The sequence below is a fragment of the Pieris napi genome, chromosome 9, assembly GCF_905475465.1.
Source record: "Pieris napi chromosome 9, ilPieNapi1.2, whole genome shotgun sequence".
NCBI lineage: Eukaryota > Metazoa > Arthropoda > Insecta > Lepidoptera > Pieridae > Pieris > Pieris napi.
In genome coordinates, this window is record NC_062242.1 from 2882430 (window position 1) to 2898116 (window position 15687).

Here is a 15687-nt window from a genome sequence, read left to right on the forward strand (position 1 = left end):
GGGATTCCTGACAATTCAACTAACAATGCCATCTCTCAAATGGCAGTTGGATTTTGACAGTTTGGTTGTCATTTAGTCTCTGGTTATTGTATGACGTATGACGAGATAATACGTCATACATTTGATGGTAGGGAAAATTTCGCGTGTTTAATAGGAAGAAACCTAAAAACTTAACAATTATTTCCCAGGAACTATACATAATATGGGTACATAACTTATAAAAATAATGCATTTTAATCGTTCACCATTTACGTTAGAATGACTTATTAACCTTAATACAAAAATCTAAATATTACGATTTGAATGGGAAGCATTCATACGTTGGTATACGGGTAGAACCACAAGTGTCTTTGGCTTCGGTTTGACATCTATTGTTTTGACAGGAGGCGCATCGGATCCTAAAATGCCAAAGTCAAACATTTTTTTACTATGTGTTTCGGAATTCGAATGCGATATCTTTAATTTTTCTTCAGTCGTATTGTACAAGACTTTAAATAATTGATCAAGCTTATCTCCAGATACATTAGGTGTGTTTTTTATTTCATTAAATATTTTTTGGCATTTCGTGTTCTGTTTCCGCTTCGATTCTGGACACGTCTGAAAGAAAAACAAATTCTACGGTTAACAATAGTCAACTTTGTATTGTCTTTTATTGACATAACTTTCACACATTTAATAATAAAACTGTTTTATTAAAATTGTTTTATTATTAATAGTGAAATTTATTTTTCTTTAAGACAGGTAAATTTTGTGCATTTTGTGCTCTGTTCGATTCTTGGAAGAACAATTTTTTTTTTCAATTTTCGATCTTCAGAAACGTTAAAGTATAAAAAACTCCACTTACCGTAACCATAATATCTAGGATATTAAGGAGTTTTTTAGGTGAGCTACAATATTCTTGATACATGGGTGTGACCAGGAACATGCTGAAAAACACCTCGTAGAAGGGCGATGAGCTGGATTTGTGTAACCAGTTCTTCATTTTAAAGTAATCGATGAATCCGCATTGATTTAATACTCCCATTTTCTTTAAAACGCAGGTTGTTGGTGGCGTTAATTCCTTACACTGAAAGGCAATAGTAGTTTTAACTGCGAAATAACAGTATAATGATTCCTCCCAATGCAGACGCTTTATTTTATATAACAGGGAGCAACCGGCAGTCTCATCTGGTGTTGTGATACCGCCGCCCATGGAAACTCAAGGACTCGCCAGTGCGTTACCGGCTTTTTAAGAATTGGTATGCTCTTGGAGGACCCGAAATCGATGGATTGGTTGTGGAACAATGGACATCGAGGTCATACGGGTGGAATTTCACATTTGGTCTGGACATCCGATGATGAAACTTAGCTGCAGGTATTACTCCAAGCAACTCCTCTCCAAACACTTCATGGTAAATGTGGTAGAAGATGCAGGGAGACCCCACATCAGCCGTTCCTTAAATATTATTGTATAGGAAGCGAACAGCTAACTACGCCTAACAAAGATGGATGATTTCGTTCTTGTTCCGAATTAACAAAACGTTAACGATAAATTCACTGTACGAGCAAATGTCAATGCGCCCAGACAAATGCGGATCCAGGTTTTGCGTCAGTGTCGATCACACATAGTTTGTTTTTTAAGAATAAAACTGTACACACAAGTTTGTAATCAATCTAGTGACCGACGTAGGCTACGTGTCCCTAGATTGAACGCACGCAGATTGTCAAGCACGTGTTAATATTAGTAAAATTCGACAAATTGACTGAAAGTCATAGAGTTGTGTATTTATCATATTATACATATTCTAACTTAGTCAATGTTTTATCAAATATATATCAAAAACGGTTCAGTAGGTTTTGAGATGTGGGTCCACGCTTTTCTCGGATATGTAGGTACCTAAGAAATTAATAAATTATTTAGTTTTTCTTCTCTGTTGACGGTCGGTTTTTTTACCAAATGTACATAGCTAGTAAGAAACTTACATCAAATCTACTCTCCCATCGTGACATTTTTCTCTCATAATGTGGTACATATTGCATCCTGGACAGTGACGTCACACCGCATTCTGACAACACATCATTTGACACCAAGTTGGGAATAGGACAAAATTGACGACGTAGTTTCTGAAATAAATATTTTTCAGTTGCATTTAATCAAGTTTTTTATTTCACCCTTAAATTAATAAATACCATTGAGTTATGTCGATGTGAACCGTAACGAACTGCAATTGTAAAATTTAACGAAATTTTGTTCGGTAGATTATAATTTATCAAAACGCTGTAAACTTGTGATATGAAATGTAACGGAACGCACCTCGCGCGCTACTTTGTTGAGCGTCACGTGTCCCAAGCCGCCATATTTGTTTTTTTAATTCCATACAATATCAAATAAGCACTTGCAAGTGAAACAATCTAATCTTTGCATAAAAATAATAACCAAAACATAGTTCTAAGTTCTATATTAATTTTAGCAACGCTTAACAATATTTGTAGTACTCTTAATTATAACAACCTATTGACGTATTTATGATGGTTTTAATAAGCTGTGTTGGCACTCTGCAACTTCCATTAGCGATTCCGACTTTTTGAATGCCATTTGAAATAGTTCTCTCAACTGCGTAGTACTAAAGTCATAACTTCGGGATTGCATGGTATAAAAACTCAACATTCATGTTGGGTTCTTTACTGATTAACGATGCAGATCTTTCAGAATTAAAAAGTATTGAATTTATTAGACAAACTTACCGGCGAATATTTTCCAGAACTTATCTGGCAGATAACATCTTTGTTGATGGTGTCTCTATCTCTACAAAAGAGTAATAAAATAAAGATGTAATCATTAAATAATATGGGAATAAACTGTTCGTTTAAACTCTTTTTTAAACTGAAACACTTACTTGCACGGATGGTCTTTGTTGACATTTGGGCAATTCTGAAATAAAAATCATTTATAAGAGATTAGTTTTTTTATTTAAATCTTATAAAGTGGTTTAAAATGGTAACATTTTCTCACAATAGTTTAATATTAATAACAAATAACGAGATGCATCGATTCAAAAATTCAAAAATCCCAAAACATATTTTATCTGTTAGAAATATACAAGCCGCAATTTCCCGCCTTGTTATTTGCCTTTTATCTGTTAAAAAGATTGGCGGGAAATTGCGTTGCGGCTCCCTTATGTATATTTAATAAATTAAATAAATTTTATAGGTCCATATTCAGTAAAGATGTATAAGATAATAATATTTATAAGTAGCAATTCATTTACCTCAGAGAGCACATCCATAACGCATGACAGCATCTCATTGATTCGACATTCAGCGTCATATATTCTGTGGATTTTGGTAAAGCACTGTGTTGTCACCCTTGCTTTAGCTTTCTCCCACGATGGGTAATTTAACGTCATACTATCCAAAAGTTTGGAAAAAGCAAGCAAATCTATTTCACCAGAATCCAATATAATATTTAATTTCTTGAATATACATGTTTCTTTTTCGCACTGTAATAGCAAAAGCAGTGTTAGCCTAGCGGTTAAGAGTTCGACATACTAACTGGGGTCATATAAGGTCTCTTTTTATATTTGTATACTTAATATCGTGAGCAAATCGGTATCCATCAGAACCATGGTTGATGAACATCGTTGATTTTTCTGGCATATCTACAACTCGCTGAAAAAAATTCTTCTTCTAATCACCAAGTTTTTTACCTCATACAATACTTAATAACATTATGAATAGAATCTTTAGTTACTTTAAATAGATGTGCCACCCCCACCAACTTTCGTTGCAGAGATGGATAGGACCACACTCTTCGAAGGGAGCCCAACTCCAGGACTCCCCAAGGCAATAGAAAACGTGTTCACGGCCAGAATCCTGGTGACGTTAAGTTGTGGCTGAAGAACGAACCATTAGGTTGTCGCGGGCCAAAGATAAGTGCTTGGCTCACGACAAATTGCGGTGGGAAAGTATTGTGGACTATATAAAACCATATAAAAAAAACACTTACAGATAAAGGAACAACTTTTACGTCGCTTCGTTTAATTTCTCCTTTTTCTGTGGTCGTGGGTGGAAGGTGAGAGCTGATGTCGATGAATCCAAGTCGATTTGTTTCATTCCAAGACATTTCAAGGTGGCACTCGTTACGCCATGAATCTTTTATAAAATCGTTGACATCACAGCACTCTAAAGGATCCCATTCCTGTCAAAACCCATTTCAATTATTTTTCTATACATTTGATTACGTATGGATCACTAGTAAATTAAGATCTGCTAAATTAAGGCCTGCTAAGATTGTTGAAGTGAAACTTCTTTAGGCGCATGAGGGTAAAATTTTTACGGAACGTCACAAAAATGTGCAGCGTTTTTGTCAAAGAAAATGGAAAGAGCGATTGAGACCGATTGAGAGAGAGTGAGAAGGGCGAATTACCTGATAGAAATTCTATTTTTAAAATTAAAATTTCGTAAAGAGAATTTATGAAATATGAGTATTTTATATTTTATGCGATAAAATAATTTAATGAAATCTCAAACGACGAATTATAAATTAAAATTCCACGTGTTTTTATTATCGAAGAAATAAATTTAAAAAAAAATAATAATTTGTATTAATTTTCGACATTTTTAATGACAATTAAATTCATTAAATTCCTAACATCATCCTTTTTCCCTCTCTCTAAGTCTCGGAAATCTAAAGTTTTAGATTTGTATAAACATGAAAAAGACTTAAAAATTAGTTTGCCAAAGAAGTTTCACTTCTGACATGTGTACTTTGTACGCACGCACTTTTTAGATTGCAGAGCAATTAAAAAAGGAAACTATCCCGATTGTATACTACAATAGATAGAATTTTGGATACTTCATAAAAAATTTGATCAATTGTTTAAAGTGCCAATGAGTAATCAATCACGATAATATAATATAATTAAAGGAAAAATAGTAATATAATTAAATTATGCAAAAGTTTATGTCTCTGTGTTGTTTCACTACTTAGAGTCCCTTTTATTTTGTTATAGAAATCACCAAATAAAAGGGACTCTAAGTAGTAAAGACTATTTGATTATAGAAATCAGCCTTGCGATTCTGTAACTCACTTTTCGAAGTCACACAGCGGAGTTACAGAATCGCAAGGCTGTTATGAACACATGTGCGTGATCTTTTGACCAATCACAATCAAACGTTATGCGCCATCATTTCGTTTTCCGTTGTATCATGTACTGACCTCCTCTGAATCCACTTGAATTTCTTGTAAAGCCTGCAACCAACATTGAGCAATTAGTGTAAGATTCTATTTATTATTTATTAGTCAAATTTTTCTCTTTAGACCAATTTTTTACTTACATCAACTTCCAACATAGATTTCTCTGTAGTAGGAATTTTATACTGAAAAAGAGAGACAACTATTGATAATCAAGATAAAATGTATAATTTAAAATTTGTTGTTAAATTATGGTAAGACGTTATTTTTATAATAAAAATAAATCAGTGGCGCTACAACCTTTGTAGGTCTGGGCCTCAGATTTCTATGTCATTATCATTTGTCAATCTTATAGGCAAGTAGGTACCTAATCAGCCTCCTGTGCCTGACCGCGCCGTCGACTTTTTGGATTTAAGGCAAGCCGGTTTCCTCACGATGTTTACCTTCACCGTTCGAGCAAATGAAGCACATAGAAAGAAAGTTCATTGGTCCACAATCGGGGATCGAACCTCAGGGATGAGAGTCGCTAGGCCAACACTGCTCTTTATAAATATAAGATACATATATATAGTTGGCAGTAAAACAATTGTTATTGTTGGAATCACATTTCGATTTTCGGCAAAACAAAAGATGATATTTTTATTCTTACCTTGTGAGGAAAATTTAATTGAAATTGCTGATCAGTTTGCTTGTCATGAAGGTGGTAGGCCATAAACGTCTTGAAACCACAACCTTCGAGATTATTCTCAATGAGAATATTCGGTAAGTCACAGCATTTTGTATTGAAATACTAAAAATAATATAACATGTATAAATAAAAATTAATCGCAAAATATAAGCGCAAAACTTTCGAGTATTTTTGTTTTTATTGCAGTCTGAGGAAGGTTTTTATAGAGCAAAAATTGCACGGGAAGAACCAGTTTTTTTTCCGGAAAAGTATCTAGTATAACAAAATGTTCCATATTTTGGAATGTAGCTACTAAAAAGGTATGCTAGGTAAAACAAAAATATTAAGAAAAAACTTAAATAAAACTACTTTAATGGATTTCAATGCGTATTTATAAGTTTTTTTCCAAAAAAAAATCGCGTTTATCCAGTAATAAATATGTATTAATTTTACTTTACAGAGAATGTTGGGATGTGTGGATTGTTGTGTGAGGATGGAAGATATTTACAAAAAACTGTGGCGCAGTAGTTTAGTTTTTTAGGTTATCTTTTTTCCAACTTACATTTCGAAGGAAATACGACGGCCGACGCTCTGTAGATATGCTACTCTCAAGGTTGTTGTAGCGACTGAAAAATTTAAGTTAATAACTAAAGTTTATTAAGCCGCAAGTGTGTAAAGAATACGCATTATTCAAAACTTGAGCAGCAGGGCGTAAACGGAAGCAAGAATAGCTCAAACTGATTTCGTGTGGTAAAATTTAGAAATTGTATGGAAGAATTATTCGTTCGAACTGTCAAAAAAAATTTGACGACTCATTGATCTAGTGGTTAGTACCCCTGACTGCGAATCCATGGGTCCTGGGTTCGATCCCCGGCTGAGACGAACATCGATGTGATGAGCATTTGGTGTTGTGCTTAGGTCTTGGGTGTTTAAATATGTATTTATATGTCTATCTATCTATACTATGTATGTATATCCGTTGCCTAGTACCCATAACACAAGCTTCACCAGCTTAGCATGGGACTAGGTCAATTGGTGTGAATTGTCTTTTTAAAAAATAATAATAATAATAAATAATAATCTCAGAGCCATTATGATATAATTAACTAAACTATTAATTTAAATTTCTTTTAATTTTCTTTTTATTATTACTTTGTAGGTTAAGAAAATAGTAAATACAAATTATACGTACAATGTATATTATCAAATATCTACTAAACTAATTCAAGTTCATTGTAGCCTAACTCTGGAGGGTAAGAATATAAAACGAAGGCGAAACATGTGATTGATTTTGATTGGGTTAACGGACGTAATATCATTGCGCGTATCATGCATATATATCTAGTCCATTTAGATATATATATTGACTGTTGTTGTTCACGAATTACATTCAAACGGTGCAAACAAATGTATTGACCTCAGCCCCCCAAGTTCTCGGGAAATCGCCGTATTCAAAAAATGTTAACGTAATTTTGCGAGATATCAAATAGCAGATTCCAAAAATAATATTAGTGATATTATAGAATTGGAATTTGTTGTAACTTCCTTTTCTGTACAACTTCGAGATTAATATTAAGAAATAATATCTTAAGAAAAAAAATATCACTTTTGTGAATAAATTGGCCTCATCTCATAGTTCACTTTTCGCTCATCTCACGCGCCCTTTTTATACTTAGTAATTAAACGGTTTTAAAAAATACATACCTTTGGGAAAACATATAGTTATTAGGTATAAGAGAGGAAACTGGAGCACATCTGTCGTCCTTACTACTCTTATTTGCGGGACAGTTCTGAAAATATATTTTTGTCAGACTTTGAATACAACGCAAAGCATTCTATTTCTATACGGTAGGTACATATAAAGATTCCATGGTAAATCTATGTAAGGGTTGGAAATAAAAGTAGAGTAGTATTTTATTCAGATATAAATATCATTATTAAAAAAAAGATAAAAAAATACACAATTTAATAACATCCTCTGTGGTTTTTCTTAAAGTCGATTAAAAATCCAAATCCTGGTACTTTACGCAACAATAACAGTCGAAAACTAAATTTGTATGAAAATTTGTCGACACGAACTATCATTTTCATAAAAAAATAGTTTTCGGCTTTCTACATACACTACTGTTAAGGAATCTTGACTAAACGCCCAGGAATGTTGTTTTGTTTTATGCGGGATTTATAAATAATTCCGATTTATTGCACAAACATTTTAGGGGCCATCCATAAAGTACGTCACACGTTAATGGGTATCACTGAAGTGTGACATAGTGTGACAAGGGGCATGGGGGGTCAATACTTTTGTGACGTCACATGTTAAAATTTTAAATACTAAAACGCAAAGTTTGGATGAACCTGTGACAAGGACGGGGGGAGGGGTTCAAAAGTCCTAAAATTCGTGTGACGTACTTTATGGATGGGCCCTTATCTTCAAAGATTATTTTATTTGCCTTTAGTTCTTACCTTAACCAAATGATCTACAACGCAGTGCATCAACGCCTGACCAGGGCATGTATTAGTATATGTCTTTGTTATATTCCCATAACAAGAGTCTACGGCAGTTTCAGCAACCTCCCGCCATTCGGATGGAAACAGCCTATTTATCGTTGCCGAATATATATATTTTGGTGGTAATTCGTCTGTGAGATTCAACTTTTCGTTTATACAACTCCAATTATGACACTGAAATGTATGCATTAAGTTTTAAATAATAAGTTATTAGCTCGTCGAACATAAGTTATTGAGGTCCTAATCTAATACTCCGGTCGTGACGGACATGCATCCCATGGGGTTATGAATTATGAAATGGAAAAAAACACTTTTCTTACGTACTATAATAATGTACTCAATGATAGAGATTAGAGATATATTTTTGTTTGTAATGAATAAACTGAAAATCTACTAAACCGATTTTGGCAACAAAATCATTATCAGTGAGTGACAAAAGCTATATAACATCACGCCACGACCAAATAAACGCGGGTGAAACTACAACACAGCTAGTTAATAATAATAAACACTATCACTATCACAATCCTTGACACACGTTTACCAATAAACAAATAAATTAAGACAAAAATAGATAATAATATCAGATGTTAAGTGGTCTTACTGCTAAAATCAGTTTTAATAAATGGTAGTTTTAAATAGAGTGCCGTGGCCGAATCAGTCGGTTTTTTCATTTTTGCATTTCTAAAGCATTTTTTACAAAGTGTTTGTTGGTGCTTTTGTCAAATCTGGTACATAGGTCTGTTCAGATGACTGTTAGGTAACTACGTATTTTCATTAAATCGATTAATCAAACACCCTTGACCCGATACTTACCATCCGTGAATTTCCTAGATAAGACCTTCCGAAACCAGCCCGCGCGTGAACCTGTAAAAAAGAACTTATTTCTATGTCGAAGTATTAAGATTTACTATTCTAAGGTAAAATTTTGTTATTCCATTTGACTTAAAAACATAAAATAGGCGTTTTAAGTTGGAGACCCCTTTTTAGGGGTTTTCCTACAATGTGAGAACTACGACAATTCAGTTACATGTCAAAACTTATATCTATAGAATGTATTTTAGGTACAAATTGCTGTTATGACACTCGGGAGACATACTTAGTGCTAAGTCTCGACTCAAAGGGTGAGGAATGTAAGTTCACTTTAGTCTTTGTACATCAGAAATAGCACTTACAGCAAATATACTGAGCAATTAACATCAATTAAAAAACGATTAATAATACGTACATTAAAAATTGCAAAGATAGCGCGTGAAGGTACCTAAGCAAACAAATCAAACCTTTAGTAAAATATAAAAAATGTTAAAATTGTATACTGCGCATTTTGTTTTGTATTATTTTGATAAGGCAGCTTTATTTTTGTGATAAAACAATTCATTTTTGGCTATGAAATCATCTAACAATATACAGAAATTAAAAAAGTTTTATTACTAATAAAAATTACTTAGGATTCTAGTTGAGTATAAATTATGTTTGACTTACCGTATGTATTGTTAGTAACACCCAAAGAAACAACATATTTGATTGACATCGAAGTAACGACTGACTTGAGGGGTCAAGTAATTGATAAGATTCCTAATAGGTCTGGATAAACTAACTGACACCAGTTTGTTTGTAGTATAATGTATTATAATTTTATAATATACAAATTTCACTATATTCATTAAGATTTTAATGCATTATTTCTCAATATATTTGTTGAAGAAAGTTCATACAACTTCCATTGTAAATTTAAATATTTCTTAGTAATCTCTTAATAATTTCTAGATTTCTTAATAATCCAATCAAAATAAATAAAAATTAAAACAGATGGCGCTAAGATATAGCTAAAAATAAGGCTAAAATATAGCCATCAAATATCTTATAGTAGGGGAGCCCACGATGCTAAATGGGGATTTACTCGATTGTCATAGAGACCTATTGGGTTTCGCAGCTTAGACAATTATAAGAAAAAAATATTTTCATCGCTGTGGGGAGTGGCTATAGATTTTCAAAAATGTAAAAAAAAAAACTGTGCCATGGACATACTCGAGCGCGTCAGATATTGATAGCATCCATATCCTACATATTTTTACTAATGTACGTATGTTAATCTGATTGTGTGCATGGTGGTAGTCGTACGTAAGGGTTGAAATTGATAAAATTATATCGAGCGCGCCAAATTTTCTAAGGGGGTGTTAAGTGAACCTAAAAAAAGCTCTCATCTAATAATCTGACGTGGATTTGGATGTGACGCAAACTCGCAAAAGTGTAAGTTGTTCAAGAAGAACATGTATTTATTATATAATAATTTAAAAATATACTTAAAACCCTGTTTACTTCGACAATATTTATACATGTTTATACTGTAAATTTTATTGATTTTTGCAAAGTAGTTTCTCTACAAAATACACACTTTATGTTAATATTACTCATAGTTATTATTTTTAAACTAATAAAGGCATCACGCAGCCGCACGTATTAAACTTTATCGACTAATTTTTCTGACTTCGGCTTGTGGAAATCGTCAGATTATATATTTTTCGCCATCCTTGAATTATTTCCTTCAAAATAAAAGATCATCAGCCACGCTCGAGAATGTCGAGATGACGTTTTTTTTACAACTTTGCAGCCCTCCCCTTTCTTTACATTACTTGCGAATTGTCAGATTAGTGAAATATACACTTAGCATGTAATTAACTCACCCTACCCTAATCTGACGCGCTCGAGAAAGTCTGATGATTTTATATTTTTACTAATCTGATCGTTTATCCTTGACGGGCGGCCATATCTATGAGGCTCATATTTGGTAGAGTTAACCGGGTACAAGGTATCTCCCTGTATTTTAATCTGCCACGCTGTACTACTAAATCCCGGAATTGGCGTAGTCCTGCTCTTTCGTAAATTTTGTAAACGTTGTTGACATTCATAAGCATGCTCTAAGAAGCATCTAAATTGAATAAACGTATTTTGATTTGATTTTGATTTTGATTCCCGCTTGGGCTCCCCTACTATTATTAGTACACAATAGATACTAAAATCCAATAACTATATTTGTAATTAACTCATTATCATGTTTGTTTCATAGCCGTAATTAAATTGAAAAATAAAACAACCAAATTAAGCCTAACATATTTTATTGACAAACCCAGTTTATAAACACAATCAGCTACTGAGATAGTAAGCAATACAAATCGGCAAAACGCAGCGGATTCGACGGCAACAAAACTCATTTTATATAATAATTACTTACACACTTAGATATCATTAATAATGCTTGTATATCTAATTAATAATAAGTTTCAAGAGTGAATAAAAAGAAATAATAAATAACTCAATTACATTTAAATACAAACATTGAAGCCTATTTCGAAATGTTTGACAAAGTTAATTACAATTCATAGAAACTCAACTGTTCGATAAACATACCTAACAGTGCAAGCTGCAAGTGCAACAAAATGCAAGCTATACCGCTTATTACTAATACAATAGAATTAGTTCGTACTTTAAGTACTTTGCATGTTAAGTTTGTTGCCGTCGATTTAAAACAATGATTTAAATCACATATGACTTGCACATTTCTTCTTGAGGACAATTTACCAAAGTCCTTTCCTAAATTGTTCCTGGAATAGAAAATAAATATTTATGATACGGTGAGCAGTTTTGGCCTATTACTGTGCTATGAACTCTTTTTCATGTGTATTTAAAACTCGAACATAGGTGAAGGGAAACATTGTGGGGAACTTGCTTTGGACCCAAAAATGGACTGCATGCGTCAGGCAGATAGTCTGACCACCACAATACAGATACAGAAATAGGTTCACTCCACTATAAGGTTACAACCTTTTTTGTATTGTACTGCTCCACTGGTTTTTATTATTAAAATTTAGAAATAAAATGTTTGCACTTATGTAGAACAATAGCATTAACTGTTAACTGCTATAAACTCTGCCAAATTTAATACTCTGTCATAAAACTAAGAAAGCCTTTATCTTAACCAGATATATATGGCCCTCATACAATAAGAATTAAACTAGTAAGAAAATAGCACTTATTCTTCATTTGTTTTATATGTTAATGTAAAATATTGTGGCAATTATGTTACTGGGATCAAGTAAAAAAAAAGGTTATTCTATCTAAGCCAAGTCTTTAAGTACAATAAAATAATTTTTAACATCTTGTTGCCTACCCTGTGGTTAACTCACTTACCTAGAATTATCTAAGCATGTAGTACAAAATCACAGGAAGGCTCCAAAGCCAAATGCTCTCTTGATACTGTCAAAGTAATAGCGTTTCCAGTTTTCTCGGGTCTGTTCTACTTCTGACGCCGGAACCAGGTCCTGTTTTAGTGTAACTAGGGTATTGTCATCCTGGAAAATGTATCTTTAAAATATCAACACAAGTACTAGAAAACTTGTACAGTATTCCAAATTTAGAAAGGTCAAATCAAAAGACTGTTTAATGTTCCTATTTGATCTTCATATATTTATATCTTCATGTGTTTATGCTGTCATGAAAAAAACAAGTCACGTGAAATGTAACAAATTTTAGGACGGTCATGTTTTCCCTGATCCCACAACTCAGGAAAATTGGGTTCTGGAAAAGTAATCAAGTAATTTCTAGTAAGCAATTTCTCACAAACACTTTCTGAAAAACCTAAGTCTGAGAGACACATATAAAAGATAGACCAATATTTATTTGTTTATTTGTCAAATGGTTACTGGGTTTTGACACAGAATAACTCCAGAATAATTATAGATTTTTTTTTAAATCTTACCTTCTCCTCAATATTAAATGTAACCTCAGAGAAATGTTCTTTTGGCCATTGTTTATATCTCCAATATTGCACAATTTTCTTTCCGGGCACCAACTCCCTAAATTCACCAGATATATTTCCACCAAATAGGGTAAATTTACCACCTTTCTCTGCCTCCAACTTAACATGTCCCTGTGTGAAAGCTGTAACCATCTCTATTCTAGTCAGGGCATCATAAAACTCTTGGGCACGACATTGGAATGTCTCTGTTATCTCAATATTCTTAGTATCAAGTTTACAGCCAACTTGTTTTGGAGCTGAGACTATTGGTTCCATGTTAACTTTTTTGTTAAATCCACTAGTAATAGTAGACACATTATCTGGTTTTACTTGAGTTTCACCTTTTTTTGGGAGAATTAAGCCTTTTGAGAACTCTTCCTTGAGGCTTCGGATGTACTCCGTTAGTTGGTTGCGGATAATATCTTTCCCTATGCTATGCATAAATGCTTTCACCCGCTGGGCTTCATCACCACTACTTTTTATCGTCACAGTCATCTGAAATTTAATTTAATATGTTAGTAGCTTGTGGTGACAAGGTAACTTTTTTTTATATAATTAAGACAATTCATTAGATTTTGTATACACATTGTTCAGACAAAACTACTTTCTGTAACGATTATAATAATTGATAGGTTAATATCAGTACTAGAATTTACAGTTTTTTCAATTTACAATCTTTTATCTTTTTAAGACACACTTGTACATTGAAATATGTGTAATTTATATTTTAAAGAAATAAAAAAGAAAATTCATAGTAAAAACTCAAAAGAACTTGGTGAATATTACTGAGGTTATTCTACCTCTTCTATTTAATAAGAATATATTATGAGTAAAGTACAAAATATAAAAATTAACAGCAAACAAACCCTATTCACAGTAAAGTTATAAAAGCGACAGTTTTGTATAAGAAAGAGTTAATTCAGTTTGATTTTTAACCTTAATATTAAAGCTTTATGTGTATGATAGATTAATGATTACTCACATCAACTTCACTGACATCATTTTCTTCAGATAAATTCGGTATATGGATTTCACCTTTAATCTTATCTGCAGAACCAGCCAACAAACCTTCCCACTTCAATTTGATGTCCCACTCATAAAAAAATATTAACTTTCCTTTCCTGTTGTTGGCGGAAGCTTCACCATCTAATTTTTCTACCTCTGTTATGTTACAATCGATACCATTCTGAGCTATTTTTAAGTTATTTAATAACTCTTTAAGTCGGTCCTTGGACCATGGACCTGCATTCTTTTCTGTCCAATGCCAATTGTTCACGTTTGTGGCGTCAGGCCGCTCCTCAACGATCCAGCGAGGATCTCCTTCTCCCCATTTAGCCATTTTACAATGCGGTGCAGTGCCAGAAGCAAGTATTTAATACAACACGAGGTCTCAATGATACGCGATTTTAATGTGGTCTTCGCACAAACTACACTTTTCTCTAATAATTTATTGCAATTGGTGTGACACAACAATGCATACACAATAATAACCGTTGCTATGTCATACAAGAAACGATAATGGTTCCTTTAAAGGAAAAAGTAAAATGCAGATTTACAAATTACAATCTTCGAGAAAAATCGTATGGTATACCATGTAAGTCGAATTTAACCCCCACCCTGGCAGCTGGCGTTATGTCAGATTGACAAGTAAGTGTTGCCAAATTAATCATACGAAATTTGTAATTTGCCTGTACTACAATTAACAAAACCAAGAACTTTACGTAAGTTACGTTTTAAAATTAAACAAGTATGTATAATAAATATAAAATAATTTTATCGATCGACGTGTAGCACCCGAAGTAGTACTACAATACTCATTGAAGCTTGACAAATTTAAAAACCGAACATATCTGATATATTAATATTTATTATTGACTTATTTATTTGCTCTCATAAAATTGTGATCCTTAGACTCTATGTTTCATTCGATCTTTATATTCCCTATAATTTGTGTAACTTCAAAATTTGGCAACAAATCAGAGCTTTCGGTAAGTTTCTAGAAAATGTCAAAAAGGGATATCGTAATCTAGTTCCATTACACGCATTCTTTTAGTACTATTAACTTACACGCTTAATCGATGATTTAACATAAAATATAACTAATATTACTAAATTATATCCTTATGTTAAATATTATTGTTAAATTATTACGCTATTGTTACATTCAAAAGTACCTCGTGCACTCTATATTTCAATAAAATATAACGCCTGCAAAAGTTTAATGCCATATTTCATTATGCCAAAACTTATTGTTACAAGGTAGTAGGCGTTTTTTTAATATTGTAAATTATAACAAAATCTTTTCCTACAATATTTTGTTAATTGTTAGATAAAATAGTAAAACACTTAAAATTGGTAAAGTATCGGCTTGAACTATTAAAATGTCAATGAATAAGAAGAAAATATACTGGGTATCTATATATAACATTGGATAACCTACTTCTACAGTGGAACAGTTTTCTAGACATATACTAATCGACTAGAATTTAGATTGAATTATAAATATCGTTATTTACAAAACCTAACAAAATAATATATAAGTAA

General features: G+C 32.7%; 2 protein-coding genes across 4 annotated transcripts; both read right to left on the minus strand.

The window, feature by feature from the left end:
- Positions 1-231: 231 nt before the first annotated feature.
- Positions 232-9943, minus strand: LOC125052620. Of its 3 annotated transcripts, XM_047653566.1 has the most exons (16): positions 9831-9928; positions 9577-9609; positions 9165-9215; positions 8304-8522; positions 7545-7630; positions 6403-6466; positions 5823-5963; positions 5317-5358; positions 5198-5230; positions 3986-4177; positions 3249-3479; positions 2877-2911; positions 2725-2785; positions 1963-2103; positions 845-1066; positions 232-597 (listed from the first exon to the last, which is right to left on the minus strand). In XM_047653566.1, exons 1-16 carry the CDS (start codon positions 9864-9866, stop codon positions 286-288), a joined length of 1899 nt encoding a protein of 632 aa, XP_047509522.1. In that variant the 5' UTR covers positions 9867-9928; the 3' UTR covers positions 232-285. The 3 variants fall into 3 exon arrangements, with proteins under 3 accessions (XP_047509522.1, XP_047509523.1, XP_047509524.1); XM_047653567.1 differs by lacking the exon at positions 9577-9609 and having other exon boundaries at positions 9831-9943; XM_047653568.1 differs by lacking the exon at positions 5317-5358.
- Positions 9944-11447: 1504 nt separating this feature from the next.
- Positions 11448-14770, minus strand: LOC125052434 (activator of 90 kDa heat shock protein ATPase homolog 1). Its single transcript, XM_047653281.1, has 4 exons — positions 14126-14770; positions 13105-13638; positions 12537-12697; positions 11448-11950 (listed from the first exon to the last, which is right to left on the minus strand). The coding sequence occupies exons 1-3, from the start codon at positions 14480-14482 to the stop codon at positions 12566-12568; spliced, it is 1023 nt and encodes a 340-aa protein (XP_047509237.1). The 5' UTR covers positions 14483-14770; the 3' UTR covers positions 11448-11950; positions 12537-12565.
- Between the last annotated feature and the right edge of the window lie 917 nt (positions 14771-15687).